This window comes from Camellia sinensis, chromosome 1 (assembly GCF_055761805.1).
Source record: "Camellia sinensis isolate YWXY chromosome 1, ASM5576180v1, whole genome shotgun sequence".
In the NCBI taxonomy this organism is placed as follows: domain Eukaryota; kingdom Viridiplantae; phylum Streptophyta; class Magnoliopsida; order Ericales; family Theaceae; genus Camellia; species Camellia sinensis.
This window is the reverse complement of record NC_138961.1, coordinates 41,653,944-41,676,059: the sequence shown is the minus strand read 5'-3', so window position 1 is coordinate 41,676,059 and position 22,116 is coordinate 41,653,944. Positions and strand designations below refer to the sequence as shown.

At 35.4% G+C, this 22,116-nt stretch overlaps 1 protein-coding gene and 1 pseudogene across 1 annotated transcript; one reads left to right on the top strand and one right to left on the bottom strand.

The window, feature by feature from the left end:
* Window positions 1-7,772: 7,772 nt before the first annotated feature.
* LOC114313155 (putative LRR receptor-like serine/threonine-protein kinase At3g47570) lies at window positions 7,773-10,114 on the bottom strand (annotated as a pseudogene).
* Window positions 10,115-17,335: 7,221 nt separating this feature from the next.
* Window positions 17,336-21,220, top strand: LOC114313154 (uncharacterized). Its single transcript, XM_028259521.2, has 2 exons — window positions 17,336-20,028; window positions 20,823-21,220. Exons 1-2 carry the CDS (start codon window positions 17,352-17,354, stop codon window positions 21,218-21,220), a joined length of 3,075 nt encoding a protein of 1,024 aa, XP_028115322.1. The 5' UTR covers window positions 17,336-17,351.
* Window positions 21,221-22,116: the final 896 nt, after the last annotated feature.

Sequence of the window (22,116 nt, the reverse complement as noted above, 5' to 3'; positions counted from 1 at the left end):
GATTGCCTGTTTGTGCATGAATCTTGTAGGGAAAAGTGCTTCGGGAGTTCTATCATTCACGCCTTGCAGTACATCCGGGAGGCACCAAAATGTATCGAGACCTTAGCCGTCAGTTTTGGTGGAGGGGTATGAAGCGGGATGTCTCATCCTTTGTGTCTAAGTGTCGTACTTGTCAACAAATGAAGGTCGAGCACCAAAGACCAGCAGGTTTGTTACAACCCTTACCTATAGCAGAATGGAAATAGGAGCACGTGACCATGGACTTCGTTGTTGGGCTTCCTAGAATGCAGCGGGGCAATGATGCCATTTGTGTAATTGTTGATCGATTGACTAAGTCCACACACTTCATTCTAATGTGTGCTAGCGATTCAATTGAACACTTGGCAGAGTTGTATGTGAGGGAAATAGTTCAGCTTCATGGGGTTCCGGTAACCATTGTGTCGGATAGGGATCCTTGTTTTACCGCCCGATTGTGGCAAAGCCTTTCAAGAGGCGTTGGGAACCAAATTGACTTTTAGCACTGCTTATCACCCTCAAACCGATGGGCAGTCGGAGCGCACCATTCAAAACTTGGAGGACATTCTTACAGCTTGTGTCCTAGATTTCAAGGGGTCTTGGGAAAGGCACTTACCGTTGATTGAATTTGCCTACAACAATAGTTATCAGGCTAGCATCGAGATGGCACCGTTTGAGGCCTTGTATGGCCGACCTTGTAGGTCACCATTCTATTGGGTTGAGGTAGGAGATGCACCGTTGTTGGGTTCGGAGATCGTTAGAGGGACAACCGAGAAAGTTTCTCTCATTCGGAAGAGATTAGCCACGGCTCAAAGCCGACAAAAGAGTTATGCCGATAAGAGGAGACGACCTTTATTTTTCGAAGTAGGTGACCATGTTTTCCTTAAGATCTCACCTAGGTGGGGTTTATTGAGGTTTGGCAAGAGTGGGAAGCTATCACCGAGGTTCATTGGGCCTTTCGAAATGTTGGAGAGGATCAGGGAAGTGGCGTATCGGTTAACCTTGCCGCCACAAATTTCAGGAGTCCATAATGTGTTTCATGTGTCAATGCTTAGGGAATACGAACCCGACCCTTCTCATTTGTTAGATTGGGTTGATTTGGAGGTAGATGAGGATGCCTCCTACGAAAAGTGGCCGATTCAAATCCTAGATACCCGGGAGCAAGTGTTGCGGGGTAAGACCATACCGTTAGTGAATGTGTTGTGGAGACACCACGGGATTGAGGAAGCGACTTGGGAACGGGAAGCGGAGGTCCGCTCCAAGTATCCGGATTTATTTGGGCATGAGATTGTGACGAAATGATGTTTTGCTAAAGATGTTTTGTTTCATATGTCTTGTATAAACAAAAATTATTTAGATAAAAGGAATGGTAAATGTTGATTGAACATAAATGTTGTGACTTGAGAATGTTGTTAAAATGACCATGTTGCTAGAACACCTTTGTTTGTTGGTTGTTTAAATTTCGGGGACAAAATTTCCTATGGTGGGGAGGTTATGACGACTGGGTCTCTTTTTCCCTTTCCTTTCTTCCATCATTTCCATTCCCTTTGCTTTCATTGGATTAAAAACGTTTGGAAGCTATTTCTTTTGAATAAGTTCTTATAGTTTTGGTTCAGTGGTTTAATTTCATCCATTCCGGAGTGGGCACGGTCGAGTCCGGGGCGTCCGAGAATCGAGTCAGAAAAATCTGGGCTGGAAAATAGGGGCCGCACGTGCAGGAGAGGGTCGTACGTGTGGATTTCAGGGGAGAGCTGGGGCAGCACACTACAATATATGCAGGTGCGGCTAGGTGCGTGTGGGACAAGCCGCACATGCGAGGATCAGTGCCGCACGTGCGGGAGTGGGCAGCTGCACGTGCGGGGGAACTCGTCGCACGTACAGGGCGGGACCAGTCCGAAAACCTTATTTTTTTTACTCTTTTGGACTGTTTGTATCTCATTCTAATACATCTATCTCTCTCTAAAAACATTTTCTCTCCTCCTTCTCTCTAAAATACCCTAACCAAGGCACCAAAAACCTTTGATTCTTGCTTCATTGGGTTAGATCATCATCATCTCTCACAACCTTGAAGATCTAGAGCGAGAGCTTCACTTGTTGTGGTGGAGATCAAAGCTCTCTCTCATCCTTAATGCTAGGGTTTCATCTTCTTTTCATCATCTTCTTCATCAATCTTTGATGTAGGGACATTCTTGAGTTATATATACAAGTTTTGCTTCATTATTGATGATTTAAAGGTTTTTCTTGAAGTTTTGTATACATTTCTCATTTCAACTCAAAGGGTAGAGAGTTTTAAATGTGGGCTTTCAAAACTCAAATTTTGTCACTAGTAGATAGTCATGCATTTATAAAACCTAAGAATGTGATTTGTTGTTGTGTTTTACCAAGGAAATGAGAAGTGTATATTCTTGAAGAAAAACCCTAGAATTTGGGGATTTTGGAAAAGAAGGAAATATTAATGAAATCTTTTATCATATTGTGTCAAGGGAATAGATGAGAGTAAGTCTCATAGTTTGTTTGGTAATAATGGAAACCTACTTGAATGCATGAAACATGAGATGTTTATGTAACATATTATTAAATGTTTGAACATGTGTGATTGGAAAGTGGTAAACAATTATGTATCATGAGATGTGAAACTGAAGAAATCGTGGAGATTATGTTTAGAAAACATCATATATGATCTTGATGAGGTTAATTTGATTAAAGTTGTGCATGGTGGGAATTTGTTGTTGTGTGTTGAAGACACATGATTATTTTGCAAAAAATGGTTTAGATTAAGTAATGAGACAGGGTGTTGATTGCCATTGTTGTTAAGACAGTGAAAGTGGAGAAGTGTTAGGAAACATGGAAAGATCATGACATTGCATAGTCATTTAATTATTACTCTTGCATTGTAAATTACAATTGGTGATATTTATTTCATGAAATAAAATGATGTTGTAATATGAACTGTGAAAATGTGTATGGGGTAAATACGGTGGTAAGCCCGGTTAGGGGGTGTAGATTAGTTTGATAAGTTGGCCTGAGTGTCCTTGGTGAAAGACCAGAAAACCACGCGGATAGGTGTCGAGCCTTCCGGTTAATACTGGTAAAAATGACAGTTTGGTAGTACTCGTAGAGTCTACTTGCAGACACCAGCCTAGGGATTACCAGTGTCGTATTTACTGCCCCTATTGATTAAAAATTGGAAGTTTTTGAAATGCGTTGAGATTGCTAACTTTTATTGAAATGAATTTTTCTTTAAGAAAGCATGGCATAGCTTGAACACTTGCATCTTATAGAGAATGGCATAACTGTGTACACTATGTTAGAATTCTCTACTAGGCTTTATGCTCACCCCTATGGGACTTTGGTGCAGGTAAAGACGTGGTGATCCCGCCAAGTTGAGAGCGCAGATAATTGTGAAGAGTACACTACTCTTATTTTGTTGTGATATTTTTGTAAAGCCTAGGGCTAATATGTATTGGGTCCGAAAGACCACTTTTGTGTAACCGGGCTATTACCTTGGAAGATGTAAGCCCTTAAGGGCATTTTATTGTTTTGTGACTAGATACTCCACATGCTATAAATTCATGTATTCCTTTATGTCGTGAATGTATACCGCATGTGGCATTTTTGTATTTAAACCCATTTAATACATACGTGAAGATGGAAGGATTAATGTCATTACGTAGTGAGTGTCTATTAATTTGGAGAATTCATGTTGAAATATTTTTGGGGCGTTACATTGGAGAACTACAGCTGCGTAGATGCTCATACACTAAAACAAATCACAGAATAGATCACGAAACACTTACAATAGTGTCCCATATCCCACACAGAGCCCCACCATTTTCCATAAAAGAACTCAATTTGTCCAATAATGATTTTAAGGGTTAGTTACCAACGGGGGGAGTTTTCTCAAATGCGACTGCAATATCAATTATAGGCGTTGTGGTAGTATTTATGAATTACAACTACCCAACTGCACCACCAAGAAACCAAAACTTAAAATGCCCCTATCACATATATTAGCAATTGTATTAGCTTCTACACTTGTTGGAGTAACCTTGGCATCATTCTTCATAATTTGTTGGTTCAAGAAGAAAAACGGTTTCATTGCTAAAAGAATCATTCTTTGAACATCTCTTATGAAAAACTCAACGCAACAAATGGTTTCTCTTCTTCGAATCTTATTGTTTTTGGTAGTTTTGGCTTTGTATATAGAGGAATTCTTGATCAGGATGGGAAGTTAGTTGCCACTATCAAAGTACTTAACCTTCAAAATCATGGAGCTACCAAGAGTTTTGTGGCAGAGTGTGAAACCTTGAGAAATATTTGACATCGAAACTTGGTCATAATCATAACTTCTTGTTCCAGTATTGACTTTCAAGGAAATGAATTTCTTCAGTTTAAAAAAAAAAAAAGGAAATGAGTTCAAAGCTCAAGTTTATGAATTCATACCTAATGAGACTCCAGAAGTGGTTGTATTCTAGTCTAAAAACAAATGATCAACAAAATGAGGTCTGGAGACTCAACATTCTACATAGCATAATCATTTCAATAGACTTAGATTGCTTGTATTGGACTCCACATATACCCCCACAGAGTTCAATAGACTTCATTGAATAGCCTAAGAAAATACAAAACAATAGGAGTTGGCGAGAGGCCAAGTCACAATTACCCCCAAAGCACCAGCACAAATGCATTACACAGGAACTACACTTGGGAACTAAATTTCTTGTCAGCATCCAGGACTTAATAAGATCCCGCTGCAATTCATGACAATGCCAGCACCCAAAAATGGCTTAATAATTAGAGATAGGTTAATTATAGTTTTAGTCCCTATAGTACGAGCTTTATGTAATTTTGATCCTCAATGTCTAAATTGTGTCAATTTAATTTCCAACGTATAAAAGTTATTTCAATTTAGCTCTCAATGTTTAAATTATGTCAATCTACTCTCCATTGTATAAAAAGTTTTTCAATATGCCAAAATAACAAATAACTCACTTCGGAGATGAAAAATGCATTTAACCCTTAGTATATGCAATTAATGCACCAGAAGCCCTAGCAATTGTCATATTGCATGCAATGGATGCAAGCATTATTAGTTTCTTCTATGCAACCACAAAATATATTATCACTTATCACACAGTCTAAAGGGCGGACTATCAATTCCAGGACTGTCCATCGTGGGCAAGTTATGCAAGCAAGTTGAGCAATGGAAACAATGCACGCTTTCTATTTTGTTTTCCCACACTGGCAAAATTGAAAAAATTAAAAAAAAAAATTAAAAAAAAAATGAGAAAAGGAAAAAAAGAAGCCAAATTAATTCACGTGCATTACAATCCTGCCATTGTGGAATCTTTAGGTTATTTAATCGCAACCCAATTAAGGCTAACTCTACATACAAAACAAAATTAGAAAAATAACATTTCAAATTTCAGGAATGAATTCGCAGCTGCTCCAATTATGTCTTATGGTCATGACATTGCTACATGTTGGAATGCTCCCGGAACCACTACAGCTAGAACCTTTGGTGGTAGCGAGACAGATCTCCTTTCATTGCTAGCCTTCAAGTCGAAGATAATACACGACCCTTGTCATGTCATTTTGTAATAAATTCATTACATTTTTTCCCCTTTGTTTAGCATTAAAATATTGGCCATTATGCCCTTGTGTGGATAATCTACAAGATTCAATTGGATTAATTGTGATTTAAATAATTAATAATGCTTTTATGTGTTTGAACTCCATGAATTATGTTAACCCCCGAACCAATCTAGAATGAGTTCATATTTAGGCCCACATTTTTGCTTTTTGGTAACCAAATTACTGGACAATGAAGCTTGATGCTTGTCAAAGCGATGATAAGTGGTAAACATTCCGTAAAAAAGGAAGATGATTATGCTTGTACTTTTAACTTCAAACTGGGAATCTATATCTCACAACAAAGAAGCACGGACATGGACACGTGACACGACACGGATACGACACGAACACTCAGACACGGCAATTTTCGAAAAATGTAGGACACGACACGTGGGGGACACGGACAAAATATATAATTTTATATATTTATTATATGTCATATATATGAACATGTCATTCTAAGACAATAAATAAATACATTATAACAGTAATTTCTATAAATTGATGTTATTTTTCCTTTATCATCTTATTCTATGTTATTTTGTTCAAACTTATAATTAGTTTTGTGTGTCAAGTCGATGGACACGCATGTCCTTCAAGTGTCCGAAGAGTGTCCAAGTTTTAAATTCTTTATAAAAAAATCAAGACATGTTTGGATGAGTGTCGGACACGTGTCGGGAGAGTGTCTGATGAGTGTCGGTGTTCGACACGGACACGACACAGATACGCCTCCTTTTTAGAAGTGTCCATGCTTAGTCTCACAAAGTGTATAAATAATTGGATTATCAAATTATTTCCTATTTAGTGCATGTGTGAATGATAATGTAATGTACTTGTGTGATTCAAGTTTATTAACCTTTTAGATGAGTTTGTTTGTTTCACAGAATAGAAGTGTGTATATATATATTTGAAAAAAGAGAAAGCTACTATTGAACCCGTGAAAATGAAATGGAGATGTATTTAAACTGGTGTTTAGGAGTTCGGGCCAGCCCTAAGTTTTAAGGGGGTTCGAGAGGCCCTTCTATTTGTTCCTTGCTATTAACAAATTTATCAAGCACTCGCAATTAAGATTGAACAATTTTTTCTACTTTTTGCTTCTTTTTTCTTTATTCATATCTGAAAATATACTTCCTAGGAGGCATGGCTATATAATAAAAAATCCACACAAATTATAATAAAAAATCACAATGACTGATATCTACAAATAATATGTTTTCATAAATCAGAGAAGAACAACGATTAGAGATTTCCATTGAAGCACCAAACCAACGAAAAATAGCATCAAGCATAGAATTAGAATAGATTTATTGCATTTACACATATAAGCATATATAACAATAAATTCAATTCAAGGACAGAACAACACAACACGAATTAGGGCAACAACTATAATTAGGGCTAACTGAGGGCAACAAAACAGTGAAAAGCCATAATTAACAGTGCTAAGTAACTTGAACAATTATAGCCCTAACTGTTAATTAGGGCCAAACAATTATATCCTCAAATAAATCAAGGCTCACAAATTGTAGCAAAGAAATTAGAGAAAACAACTATAGTCTTCGATTATTAATATTTGATAAACAAATAAAGAGAGTGAAGATGAATAACTCACAAATTAATTTCATCGGACCAATACATGGTAGGGATTTCTGTTCAAGGCTAAATCAAAATAGCATTGTAGTTTAAAAAAAAAGGTAATTTATACAATTGATCCCTCTATTTTGAGCGAAATTTTATTTTGGTCCTACTAATTTTAATTTAAATAATTTGATCTCTATACTTTGAATTTTGTTACAATGTGATCCCTTCGTCATGTATTATTAATATTTTGAACGGGGAAAAAAAAATCACGTGCAAGGAACATATATAAAATTTGAATTTGTGATGTACATTTAAATTTGATGTAATGAGAATCACACCCAAAATAAATTCAATCAACACATTTCAAATTCTAACACTTTCTTTGAATAAGCAACATTACTTTTCACTAAATGTACAAATGTAGAGTTGGCTCAACCAATGCGGAAGTAAGATTGTTATTAAACATGTAACCTCTTCCAGGAAGGAGATTATTAAGACAAAAGCATTACATTCCAATTGATTCCCTCATAAATTCATCTCTTTCAATGTATTTCAGATCCTAGAAGAGTGTCTTTGATGAAATGCAATTTAGCTACAGCATCATTAATGTCCATTCTTTCTCTAGGCAATTCTAAAGAACAAATGACTCCAATTTCAAGTATCAAACTCATGCACTCCACAATCTTTTCACCTCTTATGAAGCTTTCTTCTTCTTCCCCTTCGATCTTAAAAATTGTTAGGTCTGAAATCTCTGATACACTACAGCGCAAAGCCTCTTTCACAAAGCTATGGAGGCTTAACCCATCTTTAAACATTTCATTGGTAGGTCTCTTCCCAGTAAACATTTCTAACACGAGGATGCCAAAACTGTAGATATCACCGTATGCCGAGACCTCACATCCCATACCATATTCTGCAAGCAAAAATGAAAATGGAAGGGGAAAAAATATAAGATATAAAAGACAAAAATGCTCCACAAACAGAAAAAGTCAAAGAACTATGCATAGAAAAAATAATGTGTGGCCCAAATCACATGTGCAATTTTTTTTACACTTTTTGATGCATGAAACAATTAAGAATAAATGAAGGTATTTTCACCTGGAGCAGGATAACCTATTGTTTCCCTTATGCCAATAGAGCTTGTTTCATTTGCAAACAAGCCATCGATGGCATGGTCAGCAAGGAATTTTGTTAACCCAAAATCACCAACTTCCCAGTCATATCTTTGTCCAGAAGAATGTTGCTTGGCTTAAGATTGCAGTGGACTATTGGGGATTGGGCCTGATTGTGAAGATAATTCAGGGCACAAGCAACATCAATGACAATATTTAGTCTTTGAAGAAGGTTTAGCTTCTTAAACTCTTCATTTGACAAATCTTCATTGCAATTATGATGTAACCACTTTTCAAGGCTCCCATTGACCATGAACTCATAAACCAGGGCCTTGATGACATGACCCTGATAATCTATCGTTGAACATGCCATTAGCACCTTGACAAGATTTCGATGTTTGAAGTTTCTTAGTGCCTCACATTCGGATACAAAGCTCTTCGAAGCTCCATGTCACAAAAGATTAAGTACCTTCACAGCGACAATTCTTCCATCAATAACTCCTTTGTACACAGACCCAAAACTACCAACACTGATTAAATTGAATGATCAGAAGCCATCAGTGGCTTTAACAAGAGTTTGGTAAGACACCCTCAAGAGTAAATTTTTTGATGAATATGAAGAAGTATCTTTTCTTCTTTTTCTAAACCAGCAAAGATATAGAACACACCCCATGAGAGCTAGTCCTACAAAACCAAAGGATATAGAGAGTGCTAAAGCTAAGGCACTATTTGATCTCCTCTTTTAATCCACTTTCAAGTTGCATTTAGGTAGCTTCAATTCAGCTACACCCCCCACAGAGCTTACTGTTTCCCACCACTGATATTGCACTTGCATTAGTGAATACACCTTGTGTAGGTACTACACCTTCAAAATTATTAAAAGGCAGATTCAAATTTTGCAACAAGATAAAGCTCTCCAAGTACATATGAATTTCACTGGACAAGTTATTGCTTGCGAGACCCAACTCTACAAGGCCTCTCAAGAAACTCAAAGAAGAAGGACTGGTTTCGTTGAAAAAGTTGTTCCCCAAATGCAGTGTTTCCAGGCTTGTGCAGCTGCCTAGAGTGCTTGGAATTTCACTGGATAACAAGTTGTACGAGACATCCAAGTAACCAAGGTTTATCAAATTTGCAACTTCCGTGGGAAGAAAACCACTCAATTGATTTTGGGATAGGTCTAGCGATATAGATAAGGATGAGATAGAAACAACTTGTTTTGGTATGGCACCAGTAAGGTTGTTTTGAGAAAGAAGCAACATTTGCAAATTACTACAATTCCCTAGGCTCGGAGGAATGCTTCCATGAAAATAATTGATTCTTAAAGCAAGTATACTTAAGAAACTTAGATTTCCTAGGGAAGACGGAATGTTACCAGACAATGAATTGTCGTCAAGATTCAATCTGTGTAGATTTTGAAGCTTTCCAATCTCACTTGGAATAGTACCAATGAATTGGTTAAACTGCATATTCAAACTCTGCAATCCAACAAGAATCACAATCCCGGGTGGAATGATTCCGAATATATGATTGTGGTTTAGATTTAAATATTCAAGATTTCTTGAGAGATTACCGATGTATTCTGGAAACTTGCAGCCAAAATTGTTGATGTTCACTTCCAAACGATGTAAATTGGTGGCATTGAACAAAGAAAAGATAAAGTTCAAGTTATCAGCTTCCCCGGATCCAAGCTGATTGTTTGCAAGGAGTAGCCTCTTGAGGTTTTGCAGCCTCGATAAATTAGGAACCTTTCCAGTAAGTTTGTTTTGAACCATTTCTAGGGAATAGAGTTTAGATGCATTTGATATTGAAACCGGAATTGATCCTGTAAATTGGTTTTCATTAATGCTGAAGAGTTCAAGATTGGGAAGAGTGATTCCCAAGTCCCAGGCAAGACTTCCCTGAATTTGGTTAGTATTGTTGGAACAATCTTCTGTGTAAATAAAATAAATTGAAACAAAGCCAAACAAAATAAAATATAAATTATAGAATTTATTTTGTTGAACCAAATAAAAATTAAAATACCAAGTCGAGTGTGTGACACTCTGTCCTTAAGACAAATTCATCCCGCTACGGTGCTTATGGTTATGTGGTGTCTATCTTCCAGGATACAATGATCTTAACCAATTTGTAGCAGCACTCCAAAACAAATTGTACAGCGAACCAAACCTGTGTTCTAACTCTCTAAATTTTATTCTAAAACTAATATGAAGAATAATGCACCAAAGATAAAAGTTTGGACAGCAAAAGAATTATTTTCAGACTATTTTTTCGATGCCCAAGACTGTTGGAAATGGTCTGAATTTATAAGCAAAAAAATTTTGTCCCAATAGGTATGTAAACCGCCGAACAGATATGCCACTGTTTTAGGACAGATTCAGATTGGGAATTGGACAGATCTGCAACTGTGTAGATTTGAATCTGTTCAAATTTCAACAGATTAAAACCTGTCTTGATAGAATTTTCTAGATATTGTTATCAACCACAATCTGTAGGAACAAGTCTACAATATATAGACCAGAACAGGTACAAATTTGAAGTGAACAGGTGTAAACTATTTTTGAACAGATGCAGTTATAAAACAAACAGATTTACAGCCAGATTAATGAATCTATTCGGTAGTTACAAATCAGTAACTGCTGGGCAGTTATTAGCACTGTTCAAACTGTTAAAAAGCATAATTCGGCCTGGAAGAGGCATAAAACACGGACAGAAAAATTGAAATTCAAATTTGAATTAGATTTCATTTAGATTTTTATAGAAAAAATTTTGTCCAGAAAATTAATATTAGAACCGACCCGACCCACAACCGCGCCAGGCACGGCCGGACGGACAGCGGCGGCGGCGGCGCGCGTGTGTGGTGGTTTGGGCTAAGGTTCACTTTATTAGCACTGTTCAAATAGTTTAAAAAGCAAAATTCGGACTGGAAGAGGCATAAAACATGGACAGAAAAATTTAAATTCAAATTTGAATTAAATTTCATTTAGATTTTTCTGGAAAAAATTTTGTCCAAAAAATTAATATTAGAATCGACCCGACCCACACCCGCGCCCGGCACGGCCGGACGGACGGCGGCGCGCGTGTGTGGTGGTTTGGGCTAAGGTTCACTTTGTCTATAACTCCTCCTTTCTACAAACTTGGGGTGCCCCTTGGGGCCCAACCCAAGTGTTGTAGGCTGCAGCTTATATACACATAAAAGCTCTCTTAAAGTTTCAACGTGGAACAAGCCTCACAAGGAAACCCACATTAAAAACTTTAAATGTCCATTCCACGAACCCGAAAACGACGTCATGTTCCCATTTACTCATAAATGCTTTTGATGAACCGTCTTCACCGTGTGACTTGCCACGCGGCAAGGAACATTTTACCTCTTCGGACCCACCCCAAAAGACGTTCGGGGCCCACTCAATTTTGGGCTCAAAGTCGGCCCAAAATAAGCCTAATAAACCAAATTTTCCAACAAGTAGTGACATCGGAAGTTGTGAGAGAAGAGTGGTTGGAAAGCGAGGCAGGGATGACGCCAAACAACCTGTTCATGCCGAGTGCTAGTGTCTGAAGATTCTTCAATCGATCAAAACCACCAAGAATGCTGCCGTCAAAGTAGTTGTTATCTAAATACAGGTCGTGAAGAGATGACAAATTCGCAAAAGGAGAGATACTCCCTCTAAGATTGTTGGCCTCTGTAATTACTATTTTGAGCTTCGACAAGGATCCCAGCTCCACAAGACCTTCTCCTACCAACCCATTGTGAGAAAAATCGATGGAAATAAGGTTAGCACAACGAGATATATTTATAGGAATTTGGCCACCAATTAAATTGTTACTCAACTGCAAAATCTGTAGCCTTGGCAAACGGCCAATTTATGGGGGAATTTCATCGCCAAAGTTATTGTTCTAAATCAGTAATTCCCTCATAAAGCTTAAATTCCCGAGGTGTGGTGATATCAATCCCACCAATTCCCGGGAATGTAAGTCCAAGGCAGTGACCATCTGATGCCTGCGGCTACACATAACGGCCTACCATTGACAGAAGTGGATAGAGTCATTCCAGGAGCTCAAAACATACAGTGGTTCCTCAATTATTTGGGCCTTGATTGTCAGCAATGAAAGCCGGTCGGTCTCGTTCCCCATTAGCTTGGAGCTGGATATGGTAATAGTAAAGCCAGAGATGAGCATGCTTAAACAAGACAAGAGTATTAGATGAATATGCAAATTGTGAACTAGCCATGACATGCTCAAGCTTTAGCTTGGAAGCCCTATTGAGCAAAGAAAATGTGTGGTTGTGTTTTGGTGAACTGCTTTTTAATGCTAAGTATATTGCATGGCCGGCTCATGAGCAAGCCGGCAAAACGGCCACTTTGACCTGCTAGATTTGGACTAAAAACAAAGACCCTATTTAGAAAAAATTCTTATAAGATTTAACTCGATTTTTTTTTTTTTTTTAGGTTCAATTACCAATAGTTCTTAATAATTAGATTTAATTCTCATCAAGTCCTATTGAAAATAAATCATAGTAAAATCGTCATTAATTTTATTTATTTTTTTGTGACGATTTTTTGCATGTCCCTAAAAATTGACAATTTGTGACTTTTTTTGCCAAGATTTTTATAAATTGTCGTAAAACTTATAATTAGTGACTTTTTCTCTGACAAATTTTTTAAACTGTCGCTGAATGTTAAAAATTAGCTACTTTTTATGACAATTTTTTTAAAATGTCGCTAAAACTCATAATTAATGATATTTTTTGTGACAAAATATTTTAAACTGTCGCTAAAAATTAACAATTAGAGACATTTTTTAATTGATGAAAAGAACTATTAATTATCATATGACCTGTTGAATAATAAATTTATCTATTAAGACCTGCATTTTATTTATTTTTTGACCTCAATTAAATAAAGAGCCCAAACACCAAATAAAAAACAAAACTATTTTTATTAGTAGCGGCACCCAGTTACTTATCAAAATAAGTCCAACGTTTAATACCAAACTCAAAAATAAAATTAATATTAAGCCCCAAAAAAAAAAAACTTATTTTTGTTAATAGAGAGCTCAAAGTAATTGATTTTACTATGAATAATACTGTATGCACTAGTTAGTATATTAACTAGTGTATCAATTGATGATGTGGAATAATTTAAGACGTTTTTGGTATTTGTAATTTGTGTAATGAGTGGAGTCAATAATAATATTATAACTAGTGTTGGTACATTAATTAGTATACTTATTGGTGCATGTATGTTGCACCACCGTTTTACTTTACCAAACTTTTCTTCAATTCAATTCACCATTTTGGAAATTGAACTTTCTTAGGTCTTGATATTGTTTTGTATCATTTTATATTTTAGGATAAATTATAAATACACCCCAGAGATTTGTTTAAAGTATAAATTGTTTTTTGTGGTTTAAAAAATTATAAACACCTCATTGTTAGAATTTTTTTATTTAGCAGAATTAACTAAAAAAATAAAATTCGCAATTACTCTACTACATAATAATAAAATTACCTAAATTATTAATTGAAACATATTTCTAGCATCATTAAAAACTGTTAATTGACTTGATAATTTATTAATAAAATAGACGATTTGTTATGAAATTAGAAATCTCAGAGAGTGGAATATAATTTCCAGAACCATAAGAGGTGATTCGTATTTTAATCAAACCTCATGGGGTGCATTTGTAATTTACCCTAAATTTTACTTCAACTGTTTGTTAATTTTACTTAAAAATTAAAAGAGGAAATATCATTTTGCCCCCCAAATGTTCACATGTTTTTCAATTTGACCCCTAAACTTTAATTAATATCAATTTTACACCTAAACTTTCAAAATTTTGATCAATTTGGCCTCTACCATCACATTTTGTCTACAATTAGCCGGAATGTGCTGACGTGGCATCAAAATTCATTTGGAATTTCATTTTACCTCCGAAATATTAAAAAAAAAAAATTAAATTTAAATATTTAATAAATAATTTTTATCTCAATAATGAGAATTTAAATTTTAAATAATATATACTTTGCAAAAAAATAATAAAAAATATAAAAATTCTCATTTAAAATTATCTTGAGACTATGAAGTATGGATAATTCAACAAATATGTTGTACCTGTACTGAGTACTTAACGACGTATGATATTTCTGCACACATATCGGGTACACAAAACACGTAGTCAAATTTTTCTTTTTTAATTTTTGGCGTACTCAAACATATCTACTATATACTCAATCGAAATAATATTTTTTTTCTACTGCAAAGATAAAGTTCATTTCACTAGACTTCTTTTTAATTTTTAATTTTATATACTTAGTATGGTTTTAAAATTAAGTTATGGTTTATAAGTTATTTAATATAATGATATTTAATTTTGGTTTATCTTATACCAGTACTTTTGGCATTAAATGCCAATTGTATGTTGAGTTTCACAAATTAAACCATTTAATCAACTTTTTTATTATTCCAAATTAAAAACAAGTATTTTTTTACAAACTTATTAAGTCGTACTTGTACCCTACTTTTTTTTTTTTTGAATTTTACCATGTCGATGTACCCGTATTGATTCCAATACCAGTACCCATACCCAAACCCATAAATGTGCTTCATAGGTCTCAAATTATCTCGAGTCAATCCTAGAGAAACTTATTGAGCCGAAAATTTCTTGACTACTCTATGTATGTGTTGGCACACAATTGTAACTAGTTTATTACCCAAATTAATTTCAATAGAATTGATCGACTAATAGTAATTTCAAAATTCAGTAAGTACCCAGTACGGGTATGACATGTTTGTCAAAGTACACATGCTTTAAATGAGAATTTTTATTTTTTATTTTTTTATTTTTTTTGCAAAGTATACATTATTTAAAATTTAATTTTTTCATTATTGAGATAAAAATTATTTATTAAATATTTAAATATAATTTTTTTTTATATTTGGGGGGCAAATTGATTTTTAAGGTATAGTTTCGGGGATAAAATGAAATTCCAAATGAATTTTGGTGCCACGTCAGTATATTCTGTCCAATTGTAGAGAGAATGTGACAGCAGGGGCCAAATTAATCAAAATTGCGAAAATTTGGGTGTAAAATTGATATTAATCGAAGCTTGGGGGTCAAATTGAAAATGCGTGGAAATTTCGGAGGCAAGATGCTATTTCCTCAAATTAAAATCTTTAGAATTTGAATAGATAGCTGCTTGTTGACTTGTGGATATATTGTATATTTAATTATACTACTTAGAAATTATTTATCTATATATGAAAAAAAAATATATGTATAGTAGAATTAATTCAATCTCAATAAAGAGCTCTTAGTTTGTTTTTGAAACAAAAAATGTAAGAACAATAATGTTTATTGTGGCACAATTGGTACAATTTTTCTTTGATGTTACAACTGTAGTATTTTCTTTGTGCATGTATAAATGATTAAAACATAAAACAACAATATTACTTATTTTAATTAATTTTATTTTTTAATAAATGTATAAAAATATTAACACTCAATATGGACTCTATGAACTCTGAATACGCAAGACTATGATGACCATTTAATCAAAGATATGTCGTCACCTAAATTATATTAGAATCATTTGAACCTTGAGCATTGAATTATCAAACTCAATCAACAGCCTCCAAATGTGAAGAAATCATACATTTAAGTCAACAGTTTATATTATATTAGGCCTGCCACTACTCATGAAAAAGTAGGTACTTTGTTGTTCAATGCATATCTCATTTTGTGGAATTTATTAAATTGACACTTGTATAGAGATCAAAGTAGGATTTAAGTAAAAGTGAAAGGGATTGACTGTCATGATTTCATGTGTAGGACCAAAGTTGGATTTGACCAAAAGTGTAGGAGGTTGATTGTCATGATTTCATGTGTAGGGGCCAAAGTGAGATTTGATACAAAGTGCAGGGGGTAAAGTGTAATTTACCCCACAAACCACAAAAAAGTTATGTGGTCATTCTTAAGCGTTAAGGAGGTAAACTGCACATGACCTTAACCATAAGGGGTAAAGTGAAGTTTGCCCGTCTTTATTTATGTTTTTGACTAAATTTATGGAGGAAAATTCTGGATTTCTAACACCACTGCTTGCTTCAAAAATATCAAATCAAAATTTATCATATTATTTTTCTGTATATATTTTTTGTTTGTACATCACTGTTGGTATTAAAAATGTCCCCATCTGGGCCAGTGGGTGAGTTTTATTAGGGCTGAGTAAAGAATCCGTGAAATTCGTAATTCGATCCAGTTCAGTCCAATCCAGTAGGTTTGGAATGATTTTTTGAATCCGTGGTTCGGTTCCGAATTGAAAAATTAAAAATTCGTAGTTCACGGATTGGTTCTAGATTGAACCCCACGGTTCTAGATTGGAACCAATCCGGATCGTATACAAATAGTCTATATTTTTATTATACACCCTCATGCGTAGTATCTTCTCTTATTTCATATAAAATTCAAATTCAAACCTAAACTCGTATAGTATCTTCTTTTATTACTTTTGTTTGCTAGTTTTTAGTGTTTATTTGTAATGGTCTAAATATTTATGGTGGAACCAGTTTTTTTATGGTTGTTTAAATCCTAGAACAATGTGTCGCTATTATAAAAAGACATGTTGTTATTGTGAAACTAATATGGTGCTATTTTATATTTTTATGAAATTAAAGTGTTATATATATTTTTTATTATTTAATTATGTAAATCTGTAGTTTTAAACCGATCCAATCCGTATTTAAATGGATTGATTCGGATTGGTTCCATGATTTAAACGGATTGGATTGGTTCTAATTTTTCAAAAACTGTAAATAACGAATTGGTTCTGATTTTATCCCAATTTGGTCCAATCCAGACCATACTCACCCCCTGAGTTTTACATCACAGTCTTCATCATCCTTCCTTTCATAGCATTTTCTCGGGGGAAAATTATTGAAGACTTGGGCATCACATTCACATTCACGTAAAAAATTGTATTCTGTGAATTCATTCTAGTTAAACCTCAAAACACTCCCAATGAAACCTCAATTACAAGTGGGTGGTCTATTAGCATCTTGGTCATTTGTTTTCTTGTTTCTTTCTTCTCTAGGCTCAGGGAACAATGAGACCGATCAACTCGCATTGCTTGCATTAAAGTCCCAAATAATTGACGATCCCTTCAATATTTTTAGCTCATGGAACCATTCAATCCATTTCTGCCAGTGGATCGGGGTCACGTGCGGCCGCCGCCATCAGAGGGTCGTTGTGTTGGACCTCCAGTCCCGGAATTTGTCAGGCAATGTTTCGCCACACATCGGTAACCTAAGCTTTCTCAGATCACTGCACCTCCAAAACAATAGGTTCGGTCAAGTAATTCCCCAAGAACTTGGCCGCCTGAGAAGACTAGAAATCTTCAACCTTAGCAACAATTCAATTGGCGGTGAAATTCCAGCCAATTTATCCAGTTGCTCTAAGCTCATCACCTTTCATGTTGCTTACAACCACCTGGTGGGGCAACTTCCTGTGGAGTTTGGCTCCTCTTTGCCAAAACTCAAGGTTTTAAGTGTTGCACATAATCAACTTAGTGGAGGTATTCCTTCTTCTTATGGAAATCTATCAGATCTTCGTAAATTTTCTGCGGCCATAAATAATTTCCACGGGAGTATTCCTGATGCTTTTGGAAAATTGACAAATCTTGAAGGTATCGCTATGGCTACAAATAATTTGTCCGGGACAATTCCAGCATCAATCTTCAACCTCTCTTCTATTAGAGATTTTGATGTTCAAGAAAACCAAATTGGAGGGACTCTTCCTTATGAAATAGGCAATGCTTTTCCAAATCTTGAGTTTCTTAGTATTGACACCAATCAGTTTACTGGATCCATTCCTGTTTCAATCTCCAATGCTTCAAATCTTTATTATATTGATCTAGGAGAAAATGAGCTTACCGGAGGAGTGCCAACTTTGGAAAAGCTGCATAACCTTCACCAGTTGTTTGTTCATTCAAATCATCTCGGGAGTGGTCACAGAAGCGACTTGGACTTCCTGTCCTCTTTGATCAATGCCACTAGTTTAGTTTCACTTAATCTTGACAACAACAATTTCGGTGGAATGTTGACTGAAACTATAGCCAACCTGTCAACTAATCTTGTAATCATATATCTTGATCAAAATCGGATATCAGGTAGCATTCCATCTGGAATAGCAAATCTCATCAACTTGGAACGCTTATGGCTGAGTCAAAATCAATTTACAGGTAATATACCTTTTGATATTGGGAAGCTTCAAAGGCTACGTGAGTTGGTTTTCTGGAACAATGAACTCACCGGAAATATCTCGTCCTCTCTGGGAAATTTAAGTTTGCTAATTACAGTTGATTTAAGTAATAACAATTTTCGTGGTATCATCCCTCCAAGTCTGGGCAACTGCAAAACTTTGTTCTTCCTAAACCTTGAGCATAACAGCCTTAGTGGCCCAATACCCCAACCAGTTATTAGTCTCTCCTCATTATCAAAGTTGGGCCTAAATTACAACTCTTTGACAGGTCCTCTTCCAGTGGAAGTTGGAAATTTGAAGAACCTTGGTTACTTAAATGTTGGCGAGAACATGTTATATGGTGAAATTCCTGACACTCTTGGTAGCTGTGTATTATTGGAAATACTATCCATGGAGGGTAACTTGTTTCAAGGAACCATTCCTTCTACTTTGGATTCTTTGAGGGGTATGCAATTGTTAGATCTTTCTCGCAACAATTTGTCAGGAAGAATTCCAGAATATCTTGAGAATTTTAAATTCTTGGAGACTTTGAATTTATCTAACAATGATTTTGAGGGTGCAGTACCAATAAAAGGTATCTTCACAAATGCAAGTGCAATTTCAGTTGAGGGAAATAGCAAACTTTGTGGAGGTATTCCTGAATTACAATTGTCTGCGTGCAACTCCATACAATCCAAAAAGTGGAGGCTAACTCTCAATTCAAAACTGGCAATTTCTATATGTAGTGGGCTTCTAGGGCTTTCTTTTTTCTTGTTCATTCTATATATTTGTTGGTATAGAAAGACAAAAAAAGATCTTCCTTCAGTTTCACTAAGAAAATCACTCTTGAGAGTGTCTTATCAAACTCTCTTTAATGCTACTGGTGGGTTCTCTGTAGAAAATTTGATTGGTGTTGGTAGTTTTGGATCGGTGTATAGAGGAATTCTTGAATATGGTGCAACAATTGTTGCCGTGAAGGTACTCAACCTCCAACGTCATGGGGCTTCCAAAAGTTTCATGGCCGAGTGTAAGGCCTTGAGGAACATCAAACATAGGAACCTTGTTAAGGTACTCACTGCATGTTCAGGTGTTGATTATCAAGGTAATGATTTTAAGGCCCTGGTTTATGATTTCATGGAAAATGGAAGTCTGGATGAGTGGTTGCATCCAGTTAACAGAGAAGATGAATTGAACAATGAACCAAAGAAATTAAGTCTTCATCAGAGATTAAATATTTCTATTGATGTTGCTTGTGCGTTGGATTATCTTCACCATCAATGCCCAACACCTATAGTGCACTGTGATTTGAAGGCAACTAATGTTCTTCTGAACAATGACATGACTGGCCATGTAGGTGACTTTGGGTTAGCAAGATTCTTACCAGAAGCCACCCACAGCTTCTCCACAAGTCAAGGAAGCTCAATAGGAGTAAGAGGATCTATTGGGTATGCTGCTCCCGGTAAACATTCTTTCACCCACTTTTCATTAATTAAATTTCCATTCTCTTTTTCCTATACATTCTTAGGAGAATTCCAATATGGATTTGTATTTTGCATATTGAATTTAAGTGGCACACACAGATATCTTAATTGCCACACCTGTAGAGGGAAAAAATTGAATTCCTTGTATTTTGCCTTCTACAAACACAATCGAAGTAGGCCACGGAATGATGAAGATTTGATGTGGAAGAATTGCTTTCCTCAAAAAACTGATTAATTGCTTCCATTTTTAATACTTCTAATGTGTTTTCTTTTGCATTAGTTTGAGAAATAGATAACAAGATCAAGATTACAATTGCTTATACAATTCCCAAATGCCAAAACAAATGAGAGGAAAAGGAGAGTTATCTTAGGAGTATTCTCGTACTTTTCATTTGACATTTTCTCGCTGGTCCTTGTTTCGATTTGAAACAACCAAAAACCTAATTGTTCTGTGAGTAATATGTGTATTGGTGGTTTCTATTAAACTTGGCACCTAAGTTTGGCATGAGATGGTATTTGATTGGTATGACAAATTAATGGTGAGAAATTTGTTTGTGATGTGTGCCTTATCTGGTCAAGCAAATAACAGCGAACTACTGTTTTTCGATTTTGAAGGAAAAAATATTGCTTGTTGATTACTTGATAAGAATTTAGGTTGATGTTAACTTATTCAAATTTCAAACCATTGATGGCCTTTTCTGATGAAACAACTGATTTTTAGAAAAGGATTTGAGTGTCTTGACCATTTCATTGCATGATTTGTTTCTTGTAGAGTATGCTTTGGGAAGTAAGGAGTCAACGGAGGGAGATGTGTATAGCTATGGGATTCTCTTGTTAGAAATGTTCACGGGAAAGAGACCCACTGATGGCATGTTCAAAGATAGTTTGAACCTTCATAACTTTGTTAGGCTGGCTTTGCCTCATCAAGTGGCAGATGTTGCAGATCCAATGCTCTTTCGAGGAGGAGAAGAAGAGGCTAGCAATCAGAACTTGCGCAAGAGAAGCTGCTCCAGGAGTGAAAAAATTCGAGACTGCTTAATTTCAATAATGCAAATTGGAGTCAATTGTTCTGGAGAGTTGCCAAAAGAGAGGATGAACATCAGTGCTGCCGTAGCTCTGTTGCATTCCATCAGGAACATTTTTCTTGGAACTATGCCCTCTGAGAACTAAATATGTAAGTGAAATCAGTTGGTATACAAAATGTTTCTGGTTTCAAGATATCATTGAAAATATAATAGGCTTAATTAAGTGCTTTTTCTATGAACGGTTTAATGATTTTGTTATGGGATTGTAATTTATTTAATTCCCTGCACAGGATCGATGCACCCTTCATGAGTAGCACCTGAATCTTGGGTGTTGTTATTATTATTGTAATTACTTTAAGCCCTTTTTACATATGCTTGATTTAATTTTAAATTGTTCATCCATCTCATAAAAACTTATCTGTTTCGTATTGAATCTAGTAATTTTTGATACATTACGCCAGTAATTACTTATGTGAATTCTTCCATCCATTAAGAATTTGTGCTTGGCTTCCTCTTGATTATTGGAGCATACAACAAAGGACAAAAGTTTTCCAAAAAGTTATAAACAAATTAATCATGTTGTCATATATTTTTTCTGGGATGAAATTGGAAGTTTTTCTGGGCAAAAAAAAAAAAAAAAAAAAAATTGGAAGTTCACTCAAATCTGTCTGCTTTTCTTTCTACTTCATCTGAGTTTCTTCCCTTCACTTTCTCTCTTTATTTTGTAGATCATTGATGGTTACGCGTCAACAATATCTACCCAGTTGGGAAGTTTGTTTGTTTGTTTGTTTGTTTTTTTTTTTTGGAGAAAGGTTATAATGCAGTTATATTAAAATAAAGTTTGGGGTGAGTTGCTCTACATTTTGAAGTTTTGGACCTCGTATGTGATGATGCAATTTGAATTTCAGAAAGGCTTCTATCCAATTCTGTACTTGGTGTATGCATTTCTGGACTTTTTCATAAACTAATGACAAATTGAGCAAAAGTGAGCATTGTTTTGAGTGATTTCCATGTATTCCTTTGGCAATTTCTTGGAACCCT

What these genes read in the sequence shown, in the direction of transcription:
- LOC114313154 (XM_028259521.2), top strand. Translation starts at nt 17,352, where the DNA reads ATGAAACCTCAATTACAAGTGGGTGGTCTATTAGCATCTTGGTCATTT. An exon ending in TATTGGGTATGCTGCTCCCG is followed by an intron (nt 20,029 to 20,822) that starts GTAAACATTCTT and finishes TGTTTCTTGTAG; the next exon opens with AGTATGCTTTGGGAAGTAAG.